Source organism: Pezoporus flaviventris, unplaced genomic scaffold (assembly GCF_033815535.1).
Source record: "Pezoporus flaviventris isolate CSIRO_AGI_PZ_B2104156 unplaced genomic scaffold, CSIRO_AGI_Pfla_v1 ptg000025l, whole genome shotgun sequence".
In the NCBI taxonomy this organism is placed as follows: domain Eukaryota; kingdom Metazoa; phylum Chordata; class Aves; order Psittaciformes; family Psittacidae; genus Pezoporus; species Pezoporus flaviventris.
Window position 1 is genome coordinate 25,844,725 of NW_026892573.1, and position 16,136 is coordinate 25,860,860.

The window sequence follows — 16,136 nt, forward strand, 5'->3', positions numbered from 1 at the left end:
TGAACCAAGGCACCTCGGAGCGAACGGACCATAGGTTGTGTTCTTAGTATGAAGTAGCATTGGTTACATTTTCTGGCTGAATTGCAAGTGCTACATTCATTCTTAACTTGTTTCATGGCTTTATGAACATATTTTTTCTCCTGAAAAAAGTCCTGACTGCTCTGAAAAAAAATAATTTTCTTTTAACAAAAAAGATACATATATATATATTAAAAAAAAAAAAAAAAAGGGCACTGACCCTTGGAATCATAGAATGGTTTAGGTTGGAAAGGACCTTAAGATCCTCTAGTTCCAACCCCCCTGCCATGGGCAGGGACACCTCACACTGGACCATGTTGCCCAAGGCTCTGTTCAACCTGGCCTTGAACACTGACAGGGATGGAGCATTCACCACTTCCTTGGGCAACCCATTCCAGTGCCTCACCACCCTTACTGTAAAGAACTTCTTCCTTACATCTAATCCAAACTTCCCCTGTTTAAATTTGAACCTGTTACCCCTTGTCCTACCACTACAGTCCCTAATGAAGAGTCCCTCCCCAGCATCCTTAACAGGAGAGGATCTCCTGATGTAAAGCTTAACACTCATTTGGCTTAAAGGACAGGTCAAGGAAAACTTCCTGAACTGTTAGAAGGGGTTTCTAGATGTCAGCTGGAGAATTTGCCTAAGGCAAGATATAATGGAGGTCTTGCAGAATGTGGGCTCTGCATCTCTGTCGCTTTTCAATTTCATTTTGGTTTTGGGGTTTTCTGTTTATTTGTTGTTGTGTTTTTTTTGTTGTTGGTTTGGTTTGGTTTGGTTGTGGTTTTTTTTGTTGGTTGTGGTTTTTTTTGTTTTGTTTGGTTTTTTCCCCCAAACATATTCTGCTTACATTTTTGACTTTTGTATTTGCTGCAAGCAGAGATTTTTTTGTGTTTTTCCTAGATGGGGATCCTTTCTGGGAAGTTGCTGAGCCTCTCTATGTTCCCTATTAGCTGCTGATGCAGTTTAAGATTGGATTATGCTGCTGTGAGAACAGATATCCTCCTCTGAGAAGAAAATGTGTCAGCAAATCTGGAGGACTTATAGGCAAATGAGTCCCATGAGAAGGCCTTTCCCCCTCTTTTCCACTGGAACAATACAGTGGGATTGGACACACATCTCAGAAATATCTGACGACTGGAGAATGAGACTTGTTCAGTCTTAGATGCAAAGAAGGATCACACTGAACTCTGGAAGACATTTCCAAATCAAATACAGCTAAAACCCGGCAAGAGTCTTCCTTCAGTGCTAGACAGCAAAGAGCTGTTCAAACTTAATAAAGCCAAGACAGACTGAGATCATCTCACAAGTCTCATTTGGCCTACCAGGCCATGATGAATGAGTAGAGAAGAAGAGAAATACATTTAGAGAATGGTCCTCTAAAACATATTTTCTCACAGCAGAGACTTGTCTTGTCCCAGAGTAAACTAACAACACTAAGGACAGGGATGATAAATGGGGCCAATTGCTACAAGTCTCACATTGCTAAAAGCAGAGAATCAGAGGAAATGCAGAAAAGAAATTCACCCTAAAACTCCAAGACGAGTTTTCAGGATTTTCAGGAAAAGAAGCAAAGCCAAATTTCCAGGTTTTCTATTTTCAAAAAAGATGAAATAAACTTAATGTCTGCCTCAAGAAATACAAATTCAGCTACAGACTTTTGTTAATCATAACATAGTAAATATTAGTAATATGACATACAAATATTTATTCATTTATTTACTACATCATGCTATGAAGAAGTAATAACACAGACTAAATTTTCAGATAAAACTGTTGTAAGGGAGCCAAAGCTTTGAGTTTGCTGCTAAGAAGCTGAAAGTAAGGGCATAAAAAGCAGAAAAAAATCAGAAAGGTATTTTAGTTCTCAGAGAACGTAATTCAAACGAGGGCAGAAAGCTACAGGTTTTTGACATTAATGAATATTTGTAGCACTGTGAATTCAATGGACAATTAATTAAAATTAATAGATAGTAAAAGTATTGCCATTTAAACACCCTTGATAAAATGTTCTGATATGCTTTTAAGGTTTGGCTGCTATTATAAAGGCATAGGCTGGGGGAAGAAGGAAAGATAGAGGGAGGCCTGTTTGGAGAATAAGAGAGATGTTATGCAACATGCTACTTAAGCAAAAACTAGCACCATGCAGCTTAGCTCCAGTGTCAAAGTACTCATCACACCATTCCCACCACTAACAAAGAAAAGAGACAGTGAGGGCTCAATTTACCTGGGAGTAATAAAGATCTCTGACTTGTTTCAGATTTACCTTTGAATATTAGTTACCCATAAATGACTGAATAAATTTAAGACAACTGAAACCACCTATGTTCATGTCTTTCACATTGTGGGATCTGCATGAATTTAGAATCCTGCTGAATGCAGTCTGAAAACAGAAACCAGGTATGAAATCTCAACCACTCCCAATTAAACAAACAGGTAAGCATTCTGTTCCTCTCTAGCCCATGGAGGGAAGATGATCCTTCTGCCTGCAAGGCACCTTCCTCTCTTGGTGCTCAACAGCTGAGGAACTTACACAATTATTTAAAGTGCATATAATTTACGTGCAAATTAGATGCTGAAGTTAGGCAGACAGAATACTACATAGCCAAACTACATCCTCCCTCAGTCCTTTTTTTTTTAGCTGGGAGAAAGTGCATGTTATGCATTAAAACAGGGGTCCTTTGGAATTCCAATGCCCATTTAGTTTGAAAAGGTCATAAACATAAAGGTCAAGCTGCAAACTCTATATTAAACCATGCCTCTACATAAGCCTTCAGGGCTTTTGTTGACGTACTGTGAACTGTGCACACAGGTCCAAAATCACAAAATACAGGATCAGACCTAGGTTTTACAAGAGCACACAAACCATCTCTTGCATCAGCAGCTCCACACAGCTTTCCATACATGACAACTAACTTCTAATAAGCCAAGTCTCTCACTGGGCTTTTCAGCATTAGACCTCAATGTTCCCCCAAAGGAAAGTATTGGCATCTTTTCCCACATGATGATATTGAGGAACAAGGAGAAAAAGTGTTTTTTCATACTGACGTTGACTAATGGCAGCAAAGATAATCTAAATATACAGTGCTGTGTCAATATACTTCTTGGGGTGCACCTTGTATGCAGAGTGTCTGGAACAACCGGATCTTCTGCATGCCCTGGATTGTTGGTTATTCCTATTGCAGAAACAGGTGCTGTTGTTAGTGCTATTATTTATAACAGCAGTAATATTTAATGACAAGATTCATATGGTAACAGCACTGAACTGGATGGTCAGGGTCACAGATTTCTCATTAAGTCTAGGGAAGCTCTGTCTCTATGACCCCCTGCAGTGATGCAGCATCTTGCAGCAGCAGGAGCTACAGCCTATAGCAAAAACACTAGAGTTATTTAAATAGCAAAGCTCTTCTAAATCATTTGAACCATTTTACCCATAAAGGTTACAATAAATGACAAATTAAAGTATCATCTCAGTTTGGTAGGTGAAAAGGAAATATTATTATAAGGTGTTACTTGATTGCAAGTGACTCTAATAATGTAAAAGAATGCAGCAGAAGAGTGGGGGCTTCTCTCTGTGCTTAACCAGGCAGCATTTTAATGACAGTTGGTGAATTCATCAAGGAAAGGACCGAAAAGCTGCAAAAGGCAGAGGAGTCCAGCAAAAGGTTCAAATGGGAAAAAAGTGTCAAAACCATCAAGAAAGGTGGATTTTTCCTGGGAGGAAAGTTAGGGTCAGTGAGGAAGACAATGGGAATGTAAACATTAGCTAATAAATTGCATGTAGCATACTGAAAAAAAACAAGGGAATGGGAGGAAAACTGTAGGAAACATATGCTGTCTTTCCCAGGGGCTAGCAGGAACCCTAGAACATGATAATAGCTTTGGGTTTAATTTCAATGCGGTTGGCATATTGGAAGCCGTGCTACACATTCAAAGAGGAAGTGTTGCTGCTTCTGTCTGTCATCTGCACAAACTAGCAATAAAAGGTAGATAAAAATGACTCTGACAGACCCTTTCTCTTGTGGTCCTTGCCCTTCCTGTTGGCTAAACCCACCCACAAATAGCTATGCTGAAATGAGAGCCAAGCTCAATCCCAGTAAATAAAGACTGCTGAGGCACCCTTTCCACTAAGTCTGTGGCAAAGGCTTTTTGTTTCTTTATAATCTTTCGTGCAGTATTTGCTTTATAACCCTTCATTTAAATAACACCACTTTGTGCAGACACTGTTTTACATCCAGAGGTATACAAGCATTATGTAGAAGTATTTTCAAGTATTAAGTAGCACAATAACTTTGCAGGGTCATTGCGCTGCTGGGGAAAGCCTCATTTTGGAGATGTTAAATGAGTTATTTTAATGACATAACTGAATCAGAAGCAGAAGTGGGAAATAGATTCTTATGAACGTTGACTGTTTCTCCACTGCAAACACGTCAGACCCTCATCTCCCTGTCTTTTTAGCAGCTACATCACTACTGGCAGTTCCCTGTGATTTTAAGACTTCTAAGGCTTCTCCTCCTCTTTGCTAAGGATGTTTCCCACTCCTATTTTTATAAGCAATTTTACGTAAGGCAATTTTGTGGTTGAGATCTCACATTAAAACACATTTCTCTTTTTCAGCTTGCATTCAAGACAAACTTTTGGTGGCTCCATTTGTAACCCATATGTTGATGCATCCCATTCTGTTTCACAGTTAAATGGATGGCACTGGACTGTGAAAAGTTTGAATTAATTATTTGTGATAAACTGTGGAAAACCCGTGAATAAAATGATAATAATTGGACACAAATACAGTAAAAGCTGTCATAGAAAGAAACGCAGCACATCCATGTGTCGCATCGCATCCTGTCACAGGCACTTATGAAAGATGTAATATAAATTGTCTCAAAGAACTTGCAAAAATAAAAGGCAGCCTGGATAGTCGTATTTTAGCAAATGTGTTTGCACTAAGGGTACCTTCTGTTGAACAGTTCTGCCCACAAGCTGTCTGTAGAATATAGAACATCTCTCGAGCATGCTTGCCACCTTGAAGCAGGGCAGTCGGAAGCAGAAAAAAAAGAACAGAATGCAGAAAAAAAGGTGAAGAAAGAGAGAAATGAGGGACAGCAAGTCTAAGTACCATAAATACATTTAGAAATGAGATTAGCAAAGTATGACAATAGAATTTAAATGACAGACAACATTAAGATTGCAGTAAATAACATAGTATGAAAAAAAAACAATTCAGCCATACAGCGCTCTTTTTTCAGCTTAGCTAAGGAGTCATAACAAAAGCAGGAGTATTATTATTATTGTTATCGCTATATTAAAACAGCATTTTCATCTCAGCATTATGAAAGTGGGTTTAATTTGGGGCGGTGGGCACAGTTCATGGTTAGTTTCCTTGCTCTCAAAACCATACATACATATGCTTTGCTTCCTCACCCCACTGGTTCCCAACTTACCGACAATATCAAACCAGAGAGGAATGTTAGATGGTTGCACAGAGACCACCCCGACAATTTCTGTCACTTTATCACTTTCCATGATGGTGAAGTTGTAAAAGGGTTCATCAAAAGTCAGGGGCACAGGCGAGGGTGCAGGCTTTTTTATCCACTCAATATGGAGGCGTGCAGTTGAGGATTTCTGGGGCCGGCCATTGTCCACTGCTTTTATCTGGCAGGTACAAAGAAAAGAGGACTCCGAGTAAGCATCCCAGTTGGACAGTTCAGACCTAAATCTATTGCACAAACATGACATCTTGGCAAATGGCCTTTGAAATGCTGTATGTAAAATCCATGGAAAAAGATAAGCTCTTATTTCACAGTTCTCTCTTTTTTTTCTATTACATTTTGACTTTTCATTGAAAAGACTGATTTTAAACTGAAATGCTTTATTTTAGGCCAGGATGCCTCCCACTAGGCTATCTAGGGGGGGGTGCCTCTGCCCATGGCAGGAAGGTTGGAACTAGATGATCTTAAGGTCCTTTCCAACCCAAACCTCTCTGTGATTCTATGAACCTATGACCATGTTACTCAAGACCTTGTCCAGCCTGGCTTTGAACACTGCCAGGGATGGAGCATTTACCACTTCTTTGGGCAGCCTCACCACCCTCACAGTAAAGAACTTCTTCCTTATGTCTAATCTGAATTTGCCCTGTTTAAGTTTAAACTGTGACAGTGTAAGGCCTCCCGGAGATGCAACTCAAGACTACTCCACAAAGATCCTCCTCTCCAGAACCAGCTTCCTCTTCTGACTTCATCCTCCACGCAACTCCCTCTTGCAGCAAAGCTGGGAGCTTTATAATGACCCTGTGGGATGCCATGCACTTGCAAAACATGCTCAGCCAGACCATATTTGATTGCTTTTAAAAGGCATTGGTATTGCAGATAAGACTGGTATCCCTCACATTGCCTTCTTCAGGATCATTAATTGAGTTAAATCAGTTTCAGATCATTTCCCCTATTCTCCAAAACAAATATGATTTAATTCTTTGCCATATTTATTTTCCTTGCTTTCTCCTCTCTGTTGTGTTCATTAAGAGCTGCCCTGCTTGGTGCTAATTCTTTTTATTATAATGTCCTCTAGAGGGATGGACAGACTTCAGGTTTGGCGCTCTTCGTGGCTTTAACACAAGATGAGTAGCAATAAACAACTGGCTTAAGGAAAGGGAGAATATAGGTTACAATACCAGTGCTTTGGTGAATAACATCAGTGTCAAAGGGTTTTTCTTTTAAAACTAAAAGAAATGTGTCTGGCTACATAAGACCACTGGTGTAAATATGCTGTTACTATGTCTGTTAAAAATGGGAAATATTTTCCTGGCATTTCTTTCTCTAGAAATGTGCTTTGTGGGTTTGGTGCTAACAGTTGCCATCCTGCTCTGTTCAAGGTAGGCAGTGCCTTAACTACAACTTCTTTGCTTATTGCTGTAGATGAAGAGTGCACATTGAGGTCTCTTATTGCATTACATCAACACCACCATCTCGTATTCTTTCTTTCTTTGACCTTGTCTGTGTGGTTTGAGTTGAGTTCTGTCAGAAGTATTTTGACTGCGATTCCTTTTAATTGAAATTGATGTCATACTTATACACTTTAATGTGGTGAGAAGGGTACTACAACATGGACTACACAATATTTCTCCTCCCTGAGGCCACCTAACTTGGATGAAGATACAAGAAAGAAATTGTTTCCCCATGAGGACATGCAATTGGGTCCACAAAAAAGGTGAATAACCATTCATAGCTGTATCTGTCCAGTTTAACATGATACAACTTTGTGAGCAGGCAAGCCCTTGGTCTTCATTTCTGAGTATTTAAGGGAACAATTTACACCAATAGTTTGCAAGTTGACTGAACAGTCTGATAATAGTTCACTACAGGAATGCTCACTCAGACTCGAGTTTTTGGCAGGACTTGTATGTCAATACTAGACTTCTTAATACAGTCAGATCCTAGATATAGGTCATACACTGAACACATTCATGTACCACTCTTTATACTGGAGGGCCTATTTCTGAAGAAAAGTCAGATCATGGGTTTGTACATCAATGAATGGGCACTTACTGTTAAGATGTCGTAACTCCCCGCTGTAAACTGCTTTCTGGAGGAAACCATCCCTGTTTTGGGATCAATAAAAAATTTCCCATCGTCATTTCCATCCACGATGCTGTATGAGATTTCTGCATTAGGGCCTTCGTCTTTGTCAAAAGCAAAAGCTCTGTAGATTGGCTCCCCTCTTTTCTTACGATCCCTCTCTGGCAGTTTGATCTGATAGACTTTCTCCGGAAACTGAGGTTTGTTATCATTCTCATCCAGAACCTGGACCACCACCCAAACAGAGGACTGCTTGGGAGATGAGCCCCCATCTGAGACGGTTACCTGAAAAACAGCCGCAGTAGAGGTTATTCTGAATGGATACAGTGGGACTTCATCAATTCAAAAAAACCCCATCAAACGTAAGGAAACACCCTTCCCTTCCCAAACCTAACTTGGAGTTTACAAAGTCTGTGCACACAAGACATGCTCACTATGAACATGCTCAGTGCCTAGCTCAAATATTCCCACAATGGCAAATATAGGAATCTGGAAGATATTTTACTTCTGAGATGAACTTGGAATGGGAAACTGCCAACAGAAGAGAAATTTATTTCTCAAAACATTAAATTCTTTAATCTCAAGTTCTTCAAGTTTACCTCAGAAGAGAAAACTGGGATTAACCCATTAAGCAGGATCCCTGCTTTTCTGGAAACATATATTAACGTTTCTTCAGTCAAGCAATGAATTTGAAAGACGCATTTTTTCTTCAATCTTGAGAGAATCTGTCACTTTTTTCCCATTAATTACTTAGACTTTCTTAAACAACAAAAGGATTTCTGTCAGTTCTTTTCATTCATTACCTGAGATGTGACAGCTCATTAATTCTAAGACTGCTTTATATGATTCTAAGGGGCACTGAGAGGCAGGTTAGCAAAAAATTTCTGCTGCGTTAAGCGTACTGTAATGCCAAAAACACATGAGAAATAAAATCTTTGAGACAAAAGTTAATTAGTAATTTAGCTGCTACTTAAAAAGAACTACTAATAATTTTCAGTCTGAAACACTGTGAAAATGAAATGATCCAAGTTCAACGAGATTTAATAATATGCCTTCAAAATGCAATCAATATGTTTCCAACTTCTCCCTCAATATTTCGATTGCATTTATTAAAGAGAAAGAAATAAGGCAGAAAGTTATTTCTGTTTGCATGAAAGAAGTTCAAATTTCACTTTCAGCTACATATGCTAACATGCCAATTCCCACAGTAGCAATTTCTGATGACAGTGAGCCAAGATATTACATCCTCTTCCCTGCTCATACCAATCACTGCACATCAATTTCTTTGCTGGGTAAGTCCTCAATGCTTCATTTTCCTTAAGTGTTTCTGTGTTCTTTTACAAATCATGCAGCCCTGATGTCCAATCCTCAGGCAAACCAGAAGTTTTCTGGGAATAATGTCCCTTGCTTTTGTCCCCTCCTTCCAAAAAGAAGTCTAAACTTAGCGTAACCCCAGTTAAGTACTGAGATCAGCGGAAAACCTACAACATTTCTATAATAGAGGTAAAAGACCTTTTCAGTTTCCTGCATTTAACTACACTTTTAAAAACTGATGGAGTGGTACGGAGAAGACTGACACCCTTAGCGAGCGAAACCCCTTATTTACAGAAAAATCACTGGTAGGGCACTATATATTTGCAATGTAAAATCCCCCAAATTAGCCCATAACTCATATGGAGAGTGGAGCCTGTCTTTCCATAGCAACCTCAGGCTTCTCTCGCTCCTAAAACCGTTACCAGGGTTAGCAATTAGCACTTGGGATTGCCACCTCCTGATGGGGATGACTGTGTGCTGGGAGCTGGATAGGGACGTACCAACCCCATCCTGCAAAGCCACCAATGCACCATCTTCCAGTTACCATTGAGGCAGCTCATTGCCAGTGCTCAGCCGTCCAGTTCCCACTCCCCACACTTCCCAAACTAGCATTTATAACGCTGAAAGGCTGCACACATGATTGGGAATCTGCCTTTCCACCCACTGAGTGACTCCACCAGGGACTTCAACCTCTCCACTGCTCCAGAACTTCAGAGATTCCATCGCAAACAAAAAAGCCTATTCTGCTAATTCTCCTATTACAGGCTGTCAGCAATAAATACCTTTTGTCCCACTTAGAGGCTGATCCCTCCTATTTCTGTTTTACTCTGGTGCAACTGGCCAAGCTCTTTGCAAGACCATAGGTTAACAAAGAAAAATCTTCAGGATTTTTGCTGACTCCAAAGATACAACAATCAATGGTGCCAGGCATCACAGGCTTTAGTAGAAACAGAGACACACTTATTAAATACTGGTCAGCAAAATACTGTTCTGGGGGTTAATGTTTCTAATGCGCAGAAAATACTAGCAAGATTCTGGATGCATTTCCTGAACAGAACATCACTCAAGTTTTTTTTTAGGAAAAGATGTTTTTTTCAACCTTCCAGCATTAAAAAAAACAAAAGGGGTGAGGGAGATAAAAACTTTACAAACAATAACAATAATAAAATCTCTGAAAACCACAGTGGTATAGGCAGTCAGGCAATTATGGTAAAAACTTACTTCAGAGACTGCTCAAGAAGAGAAACCATCCTTCTCTCTTACCCCTACATAGTCTCACAGTTTGTTTGTACTGCTAAAATCCTGCCTAATACAGTGTTGTGGCATGTTAGTTAGCACTTGTTTTTGTAAGGCCAAACTTGTGGGAAACGCATTCAATAACAGAAAAGTTGCACTGACAGTATTTGCTGACAGCTAATTGAAAATAGCGATGGCTATAATGTGAAATGCCAGCTAATTAGAAGAAATTAACACAGAAAGCCTGAAGTTAGTCAATTCTACTCTGTCTAAAACTTCATGTCCCTGGAGAGTAAAACGTTCTGTACGAGCTAAGCTTTTTTCTCTGGGTGACACTCAAAACTTTTCAAAGTGACAGGCTCCAGCTCCCCTCGAAAAGCTCCAAGCGCCAGACACGGGAGCTGAAGCATGAGTTAAAGCTCCTGCTTTGCAAGCATGTACATTAATTAATTAACTTGCCCTCACACCAGCAATGCGGTTACTTCTCTAACTGTAAATCCGCGCCCCGGCTGACCCCTCTTTTCTGCTCCATCAGCCCGACCCCAGCCTGGCTTTTGAGCTTCCTGCTATGAACAGGGTAAAAGATGCAAAATTTCCTCTGTCCCTACAGAAAACACATTAAAACTGCCCCTCAACACATTAAAACAAAACAACAAATTCCTGGCAGTTCAAAATTGTTCCCAGACCAAAATGGGGAGGACCAGAGAGGTCATTTAGCACACTGCTCTGCAAATAGTGTCTCCACCAGGATACCGTATCACACCAGCACTTAGGAGCCCCTCTAACTAAGGCAGTTTGATTTAAGTATTAACACAGTTCTCAGCAAAATCCTTAAACAGCTGGAAATTACAGTGAAAAGTAACCAGGGAGGAGAGGGGGGCTGGGATGTTTGTACGACAAAGATACATGAGCTAATTCACAGCTGGTATCTCTGGAAATGTGAAAAGCAGATGTGAAAGGCACAGGAGATCTTGCCAGGAGAGAAGCTGTAATTCAGGACCAGTGGGGTTCTTTTGTTTAGAAACCTGCAAATGGCATGGCAGGGGAAAAAAAAACAAACAAAGGAAGGTGATACAGATGAATGACAGGTCGTCTCAATATATGCTTGTCAAGATGTGCCATCAAAACCCCAAGAAGACGTGAATCTTTCAGTAATCATGATGGGGAAATAGTGAGGATCAGAGTTAAAACCTTCCTAATGGAGATGAGGAATGGCTGCTTGATCAGCATGTACTTTTCTAAATGCTAAACACCTCCTCCAGTCTATGTGCCGAGTCTGGTATCCACACATGGTGGGTCCAGACATGCTGCTTCTGGCCCATGCACTGCTGGAGACAGACAAGCCAGCTGCTGTCCCTTGCGCCCTTTTGGTTAGGTACTGATGCTCATCCTATGTCAACACAGCCTAAGCAGAAGATATGACCTCTCAAGGCTGGGATACAGTCATGAAAGTAGCTGGACTTTGACTCTCTGACCAACCATACAAAGGCTTGGTCCTTTGACCACGGGTAGAATATCTTACAAGGAATGTGATGGCATGTTTAGTAGTGTCTGAGAGCAATCAGAGAGCAAGAATAGAGTTTTATATACAACTTCCATGGTGAAATCCTAAGCATCACTGCTGTTTCACCACAACTTACAGACAGTTCCACTAGAGTTTTCTTCATAAAATGAGCACTTTCGGCCAGGAATCTGCATTTATCCTTTGGCTTTAATGTTTATGATTTTACTGAACCATGTCAACCAATACATATGTAGGTACTGGTTACCTGGAAACTTCTTTGCTGGAGTAACAGTATTCACTCATCCCTTACAATGGTTCCTTCAGCTGGATAGACCAGCACAAGGACTCCGGAAATTCCCTTTACTTACATCAGACATATATTTTTGGAGAAAACCACACACAAATATCTCCTTCTCTAGGGTATAAAAAATTCAGCAAAATAACAGAACTTTCAAAATCCAAGTAAGGCAATTTCCATTTCTTCTGCAGGCTCTGCTTTAATAGGTTTGATCTACAGACATTAACACTATCTTTCCTACAGGACTGAGGAAATATTCTTTCATATTCATGTTTATTTTCAAGTCCACAGATCAACTAAAAAGGGAATTCCACAGCAGTGGACCTTCTCAGTGAAAACCAAGGTTAGCATTAACTGTTAACATACAGCATCCAGAATATTAGATGTGAAAATGTCTTCTCTTTATGAGCACGGAGAAGGCAGAAAGGAGATGTCTAGGGTGAAAATGCTGGCTGAAACACAATACCAGTCTAGCAGAACTCAACACTGGTGACATAAATAATTTTGCCTTGAGTTAGTCACTCCTGAGAATTGGACTGTGAAACTTAATTGGAGGAGGTTTAGCTCTTGACTTATTTCAGAATGCAAATGCAACTGTGAGGACCACCCTCCTGAATTAAAAGTCCAATATTGTGTCTCATTAACAAAAGCTCATGACTTCCAAGGTAATTATTAACTCAGCTGGAGAGAGTAGCTAGCGGGGATCTTACTTCAACAAGTATAACAAGACAATCAGCAGGTGTTTAATGCTAGTTATCAAGCCTCAAGAAGAATGAGAATCTTCTTCCATATCATTCCTTGGCAGAAGGAAGTACTCAGCCTACCCAATTTTAAGTTAAGAGGCACTGCCATGTTGCTGTCATTAGCATTGCTAAATGCTGAAGATGTCGTATTTGCTTGCTTATTTTAATTCGTGTGGTATCTGCTGAATGCAAAAAGAGTGAGCTGAGATGCCTGCGTCTCATCTGAAGATTATGCATAAATCAGGCTTTCAGGTAAAAGTCTTTCCCTTCCCTCAACCAGAAATGTCAATTTTGCCTCAGAAAACTTCAGAAAAGATAATATGGTTGAGTTATTGAAGACAGAAAAATGATCAGAGGGAGCCTGAGAGCTGAGACATACCCCTGCTGTTAGTGACTGATGGGTTTGTTTCTTCTGCCAATGTGCAAACAAGTCGCAATACCTATTGTAAGAGTCTCTGGAATTCAGCCCAAGTAAGAGAAATAAAAGATTATAAAGGAGAGCTCATTGAGGGATAAATGGAACTTTAAAGTCAAATACATTGAATTACTATCTTTGCCTACTTCAGAGAGCTACTGAATTCACAGCTAAATTCTTACAAGGAAATATTTTTCTGAAATGCATGATATTACTGAACTACATCTTGGATTGTTGTTACAAACCGAAGGCAGTGCAGCTCAAAGATATACAGAATAGAAGAGGAAAATAAAAGGTTTTTTGTTTTCTCAACACAAATACTGAGTTAGCTGTAGCAAACTAGGTGACTTTCATTTCTAATCCTTTATTTGGCACCTGTGGAAAAGAAGCAGGCAGATGTATCCTAATAAAATGTAGCATTGTCCCAAAAGACAAATTGTTTAAACACTTCTTGTAGGAAAGAGCGCCAATCATATCAGTATGACCATCTTTCCTTATTTTCTTTACAATGTGCTGAACTGGGAACTCTTGTTTTCAATCATAAAAACATTAATCCATTCACTCTGGCCAGCTATGAGAAATAAATAATTTAGAGTACATTTTAAATACAGATTATTACTGACACAAACACTCTAGGTGGCTGATTAGGAAAGTCAGTGGCTTCCAGCCACATTCAAACTAGAAAGCAGTGCATAATGGTCTGTTATGCCATTTGAGAATTAACGATGACATCAGGTAATTTCAGCACTCTGTTGCCAAAAGACAGGAAGGAAGGAAGGAAGGGAGGCTTTTTCATTTGGAGTTAAGTGCTCCCTGCAGTATCTACAAACCTAAATATTAGAAGAGTATACTGGAGAAAGTCTTAGAGGCTTCAAATCTTAGCTTTTGTCAGACTCAAAGTACTGAGACCAGTGGATGGCAATCAAATGATCTGGCAGAATGAAATACCAGAAAGAGTGACTTAAAAGCCCAGAAATATTACTACTACTACTACTACTGCTATTACATTTATACTGTGTCATACTTTATTCTACAAACTTTTAGAAAATTGAAACAGTAAACAGGGGTGAGAAATTCTGAAAAGCAACCTAAGCTTGTTTTTTAGCTTTAGTAGCAATACAAGGAAGGATGCGTAACTCTTGACAGTGACGCTCTAAAAAGAAAAGAAAAGTTATTTTCTGTGGGCACTGCTTTTAAAGTTCGTTGCAGTTTGGAGATCCTGGCAGCCTATAAATACAGCATGAGGCTGTATTTATAGTGTTCTATAATGGATAGATGCTAAGGTAAGTGCAGAACCAACTATTACTCTATTAAATTCCCAGGACACCAGAGCAGCCTGTCTTATGTTAAAAGAACCTCTTCTAGTCAATGTCAGAAAGTATCTCCCCCTCTTTTCACTTACTAAAAACAAAACTACAGTCCTCAGGAATGTCAAGCTCCTATAAGTTTACTTTTGACAAACTTTTTTTCTGGTGGTGTTCAAGACCAAGTTGGACAGAGCCTTGCGTGACACGATTTAGTGTGAGGTGTCCCTGCCCATGCCAGGGGGGTTGGAACTAGATGATCTTAAGGTCCTTTCCAACCCTCCCTATTCTATGATTCTATGATTCTGTGAAACCGTAGACAAAAATTTGCTCAGAAGTGACTCTAAGCTGATAACTTTGTAGAAGTCCAAATGTTCCCCCTACTTCCAGTGGTGGAGTTAAACACAGAAAACCTCAACCTGTAATGCCCAACAGTAGTGTCTAATCACTTACGACTCAGCAGAAATCATCTGGTAAGAGACAGCATTGCACAGCTAGGACTTTTCATGAGTTTCTAGGTGATAACACCACCATTGGAAGTGGTGCTTGAAACTACACAGAACATATCCCACGTTGAACAGTTTGCAAATGGGAAGTTTGAGATGATCATAATAGGAACATCAACCTCAGTCTCCAAACAACAACCACAAAGGTATTTTGAGTACATGAAGAACTTCCGTTCTTTCCTCATAAGGCTACAATAATGAATATGCTACCCCAGCAGAATGAAATTAATGAAAATTTGAAAAGCAGAAGAATATAGTCCAGATAGTCCTCTGATAATATCTGGACTCAGGAACCAAGGACATTTACCCACCTTCAGACGGACACCTTACAAACAAGATAAAGATTGATAGGCAATTGCTTAAAATAATTTTTACAGGCATATGAAGCCTCTTTAGGAACAATCTATTACTAAACAGAATTATAAGTACCCTCATAGCCTCTGAATGAGGAAGAAGATTAAAGTTCTGTATTGATCTTCACTGTAAACTTTGAAGGTGTTTAGCTCCTGCTGATAGTGAAGATTACAATCAGAGAGTTTTGTGAACAGAAAATGAGTAGTCAGATCTGAGAATATTTCACTTCAAGCAGCTTTAAATAACATAACGCTTGCAAATTAAGATATTTATACAGTTTAATGATGGTAGCAATCTCCATGTCAATTGTAATTCCATTCATACCTGGATATCTATTTCAGCCATTTGTGGATTTTGCTTTCTTGTGATAAGAAACACCTGTGATCAAATATTGATAAGTTCCCCTCTACCAGATTCACCTCTACAGATAATGCCCTTCTCCAAAATCTTATCTCAGCACTCAGGAAATAGAATAGCTCTCGGGTTTTGTGCTTCAAAAGAGGTGTGCTTCAACTTCTAAACTCACTGCACTGCTATTTTCTCAAATATTCAATTACCCTTCGATTTTTATTCACAAAAGTCACTTTATTCTCATTTTCACTATAAGCAGGAACTGCACCTTCTTCATTTTCCTCAAAATGAGGAAGATTGTTCCATGTCCCCAACATTTCCCTTTTCATAATTAGACCAGTCAATATGTGTAATCATGTGAGAAAAACATTCTGGCTATTAATAAAGACATAAGATCTTACCCATGCTTCCAAGATCTTTCCCTAATATTAATAATTTATTTTATGTTTTAATTAACAACAGAAATGCCGTGCTCAAAAATATATGCTGATATATTGCCAGAATTTAATCAAGCTATAATA

General features: G+C 39.4%; 1 protein-coding gene across 9 annotated transcripts in view; it reads right to left on the minus strand.

The window, feature by feature from the left end:
• The window catches only part of FAT3 (FAT atypical cadherin 3), a 409,717-nt gene that overhangs the window by 99,321 nt on the left and 294,260 nt on the right, over positions 1 to 16,136 (minus strand). For 7 of the 9 annotated variants that reach the window (XM_061457909.1, XM_061457906.1, XM_061457908.1 and 4 more), the window contains exons 5-7: positions 7,561 to 7,875; positions 5,461 to 5,671; positions 4,973 to 5,041 (exon numbers count right to left, since the gene is read on the minus strand). In XM_061457909.1, coding sequence (XP_061313893.1) covers positions 4,973 to 5,041; positions 5,461 to 5,671; positions 7,561 to 7,875 — 595 coding nt within the window. The remainder of the gene's footprint in view (positions 1 to 4,972; positions 5,042 to 5,460; positions 5,672 to 7,560; positions 7,876 to 16,136) is intronic. The other 2 variants (XM_061457910.1, XM_061457907.1) reach the window with 1 other exon arrangement.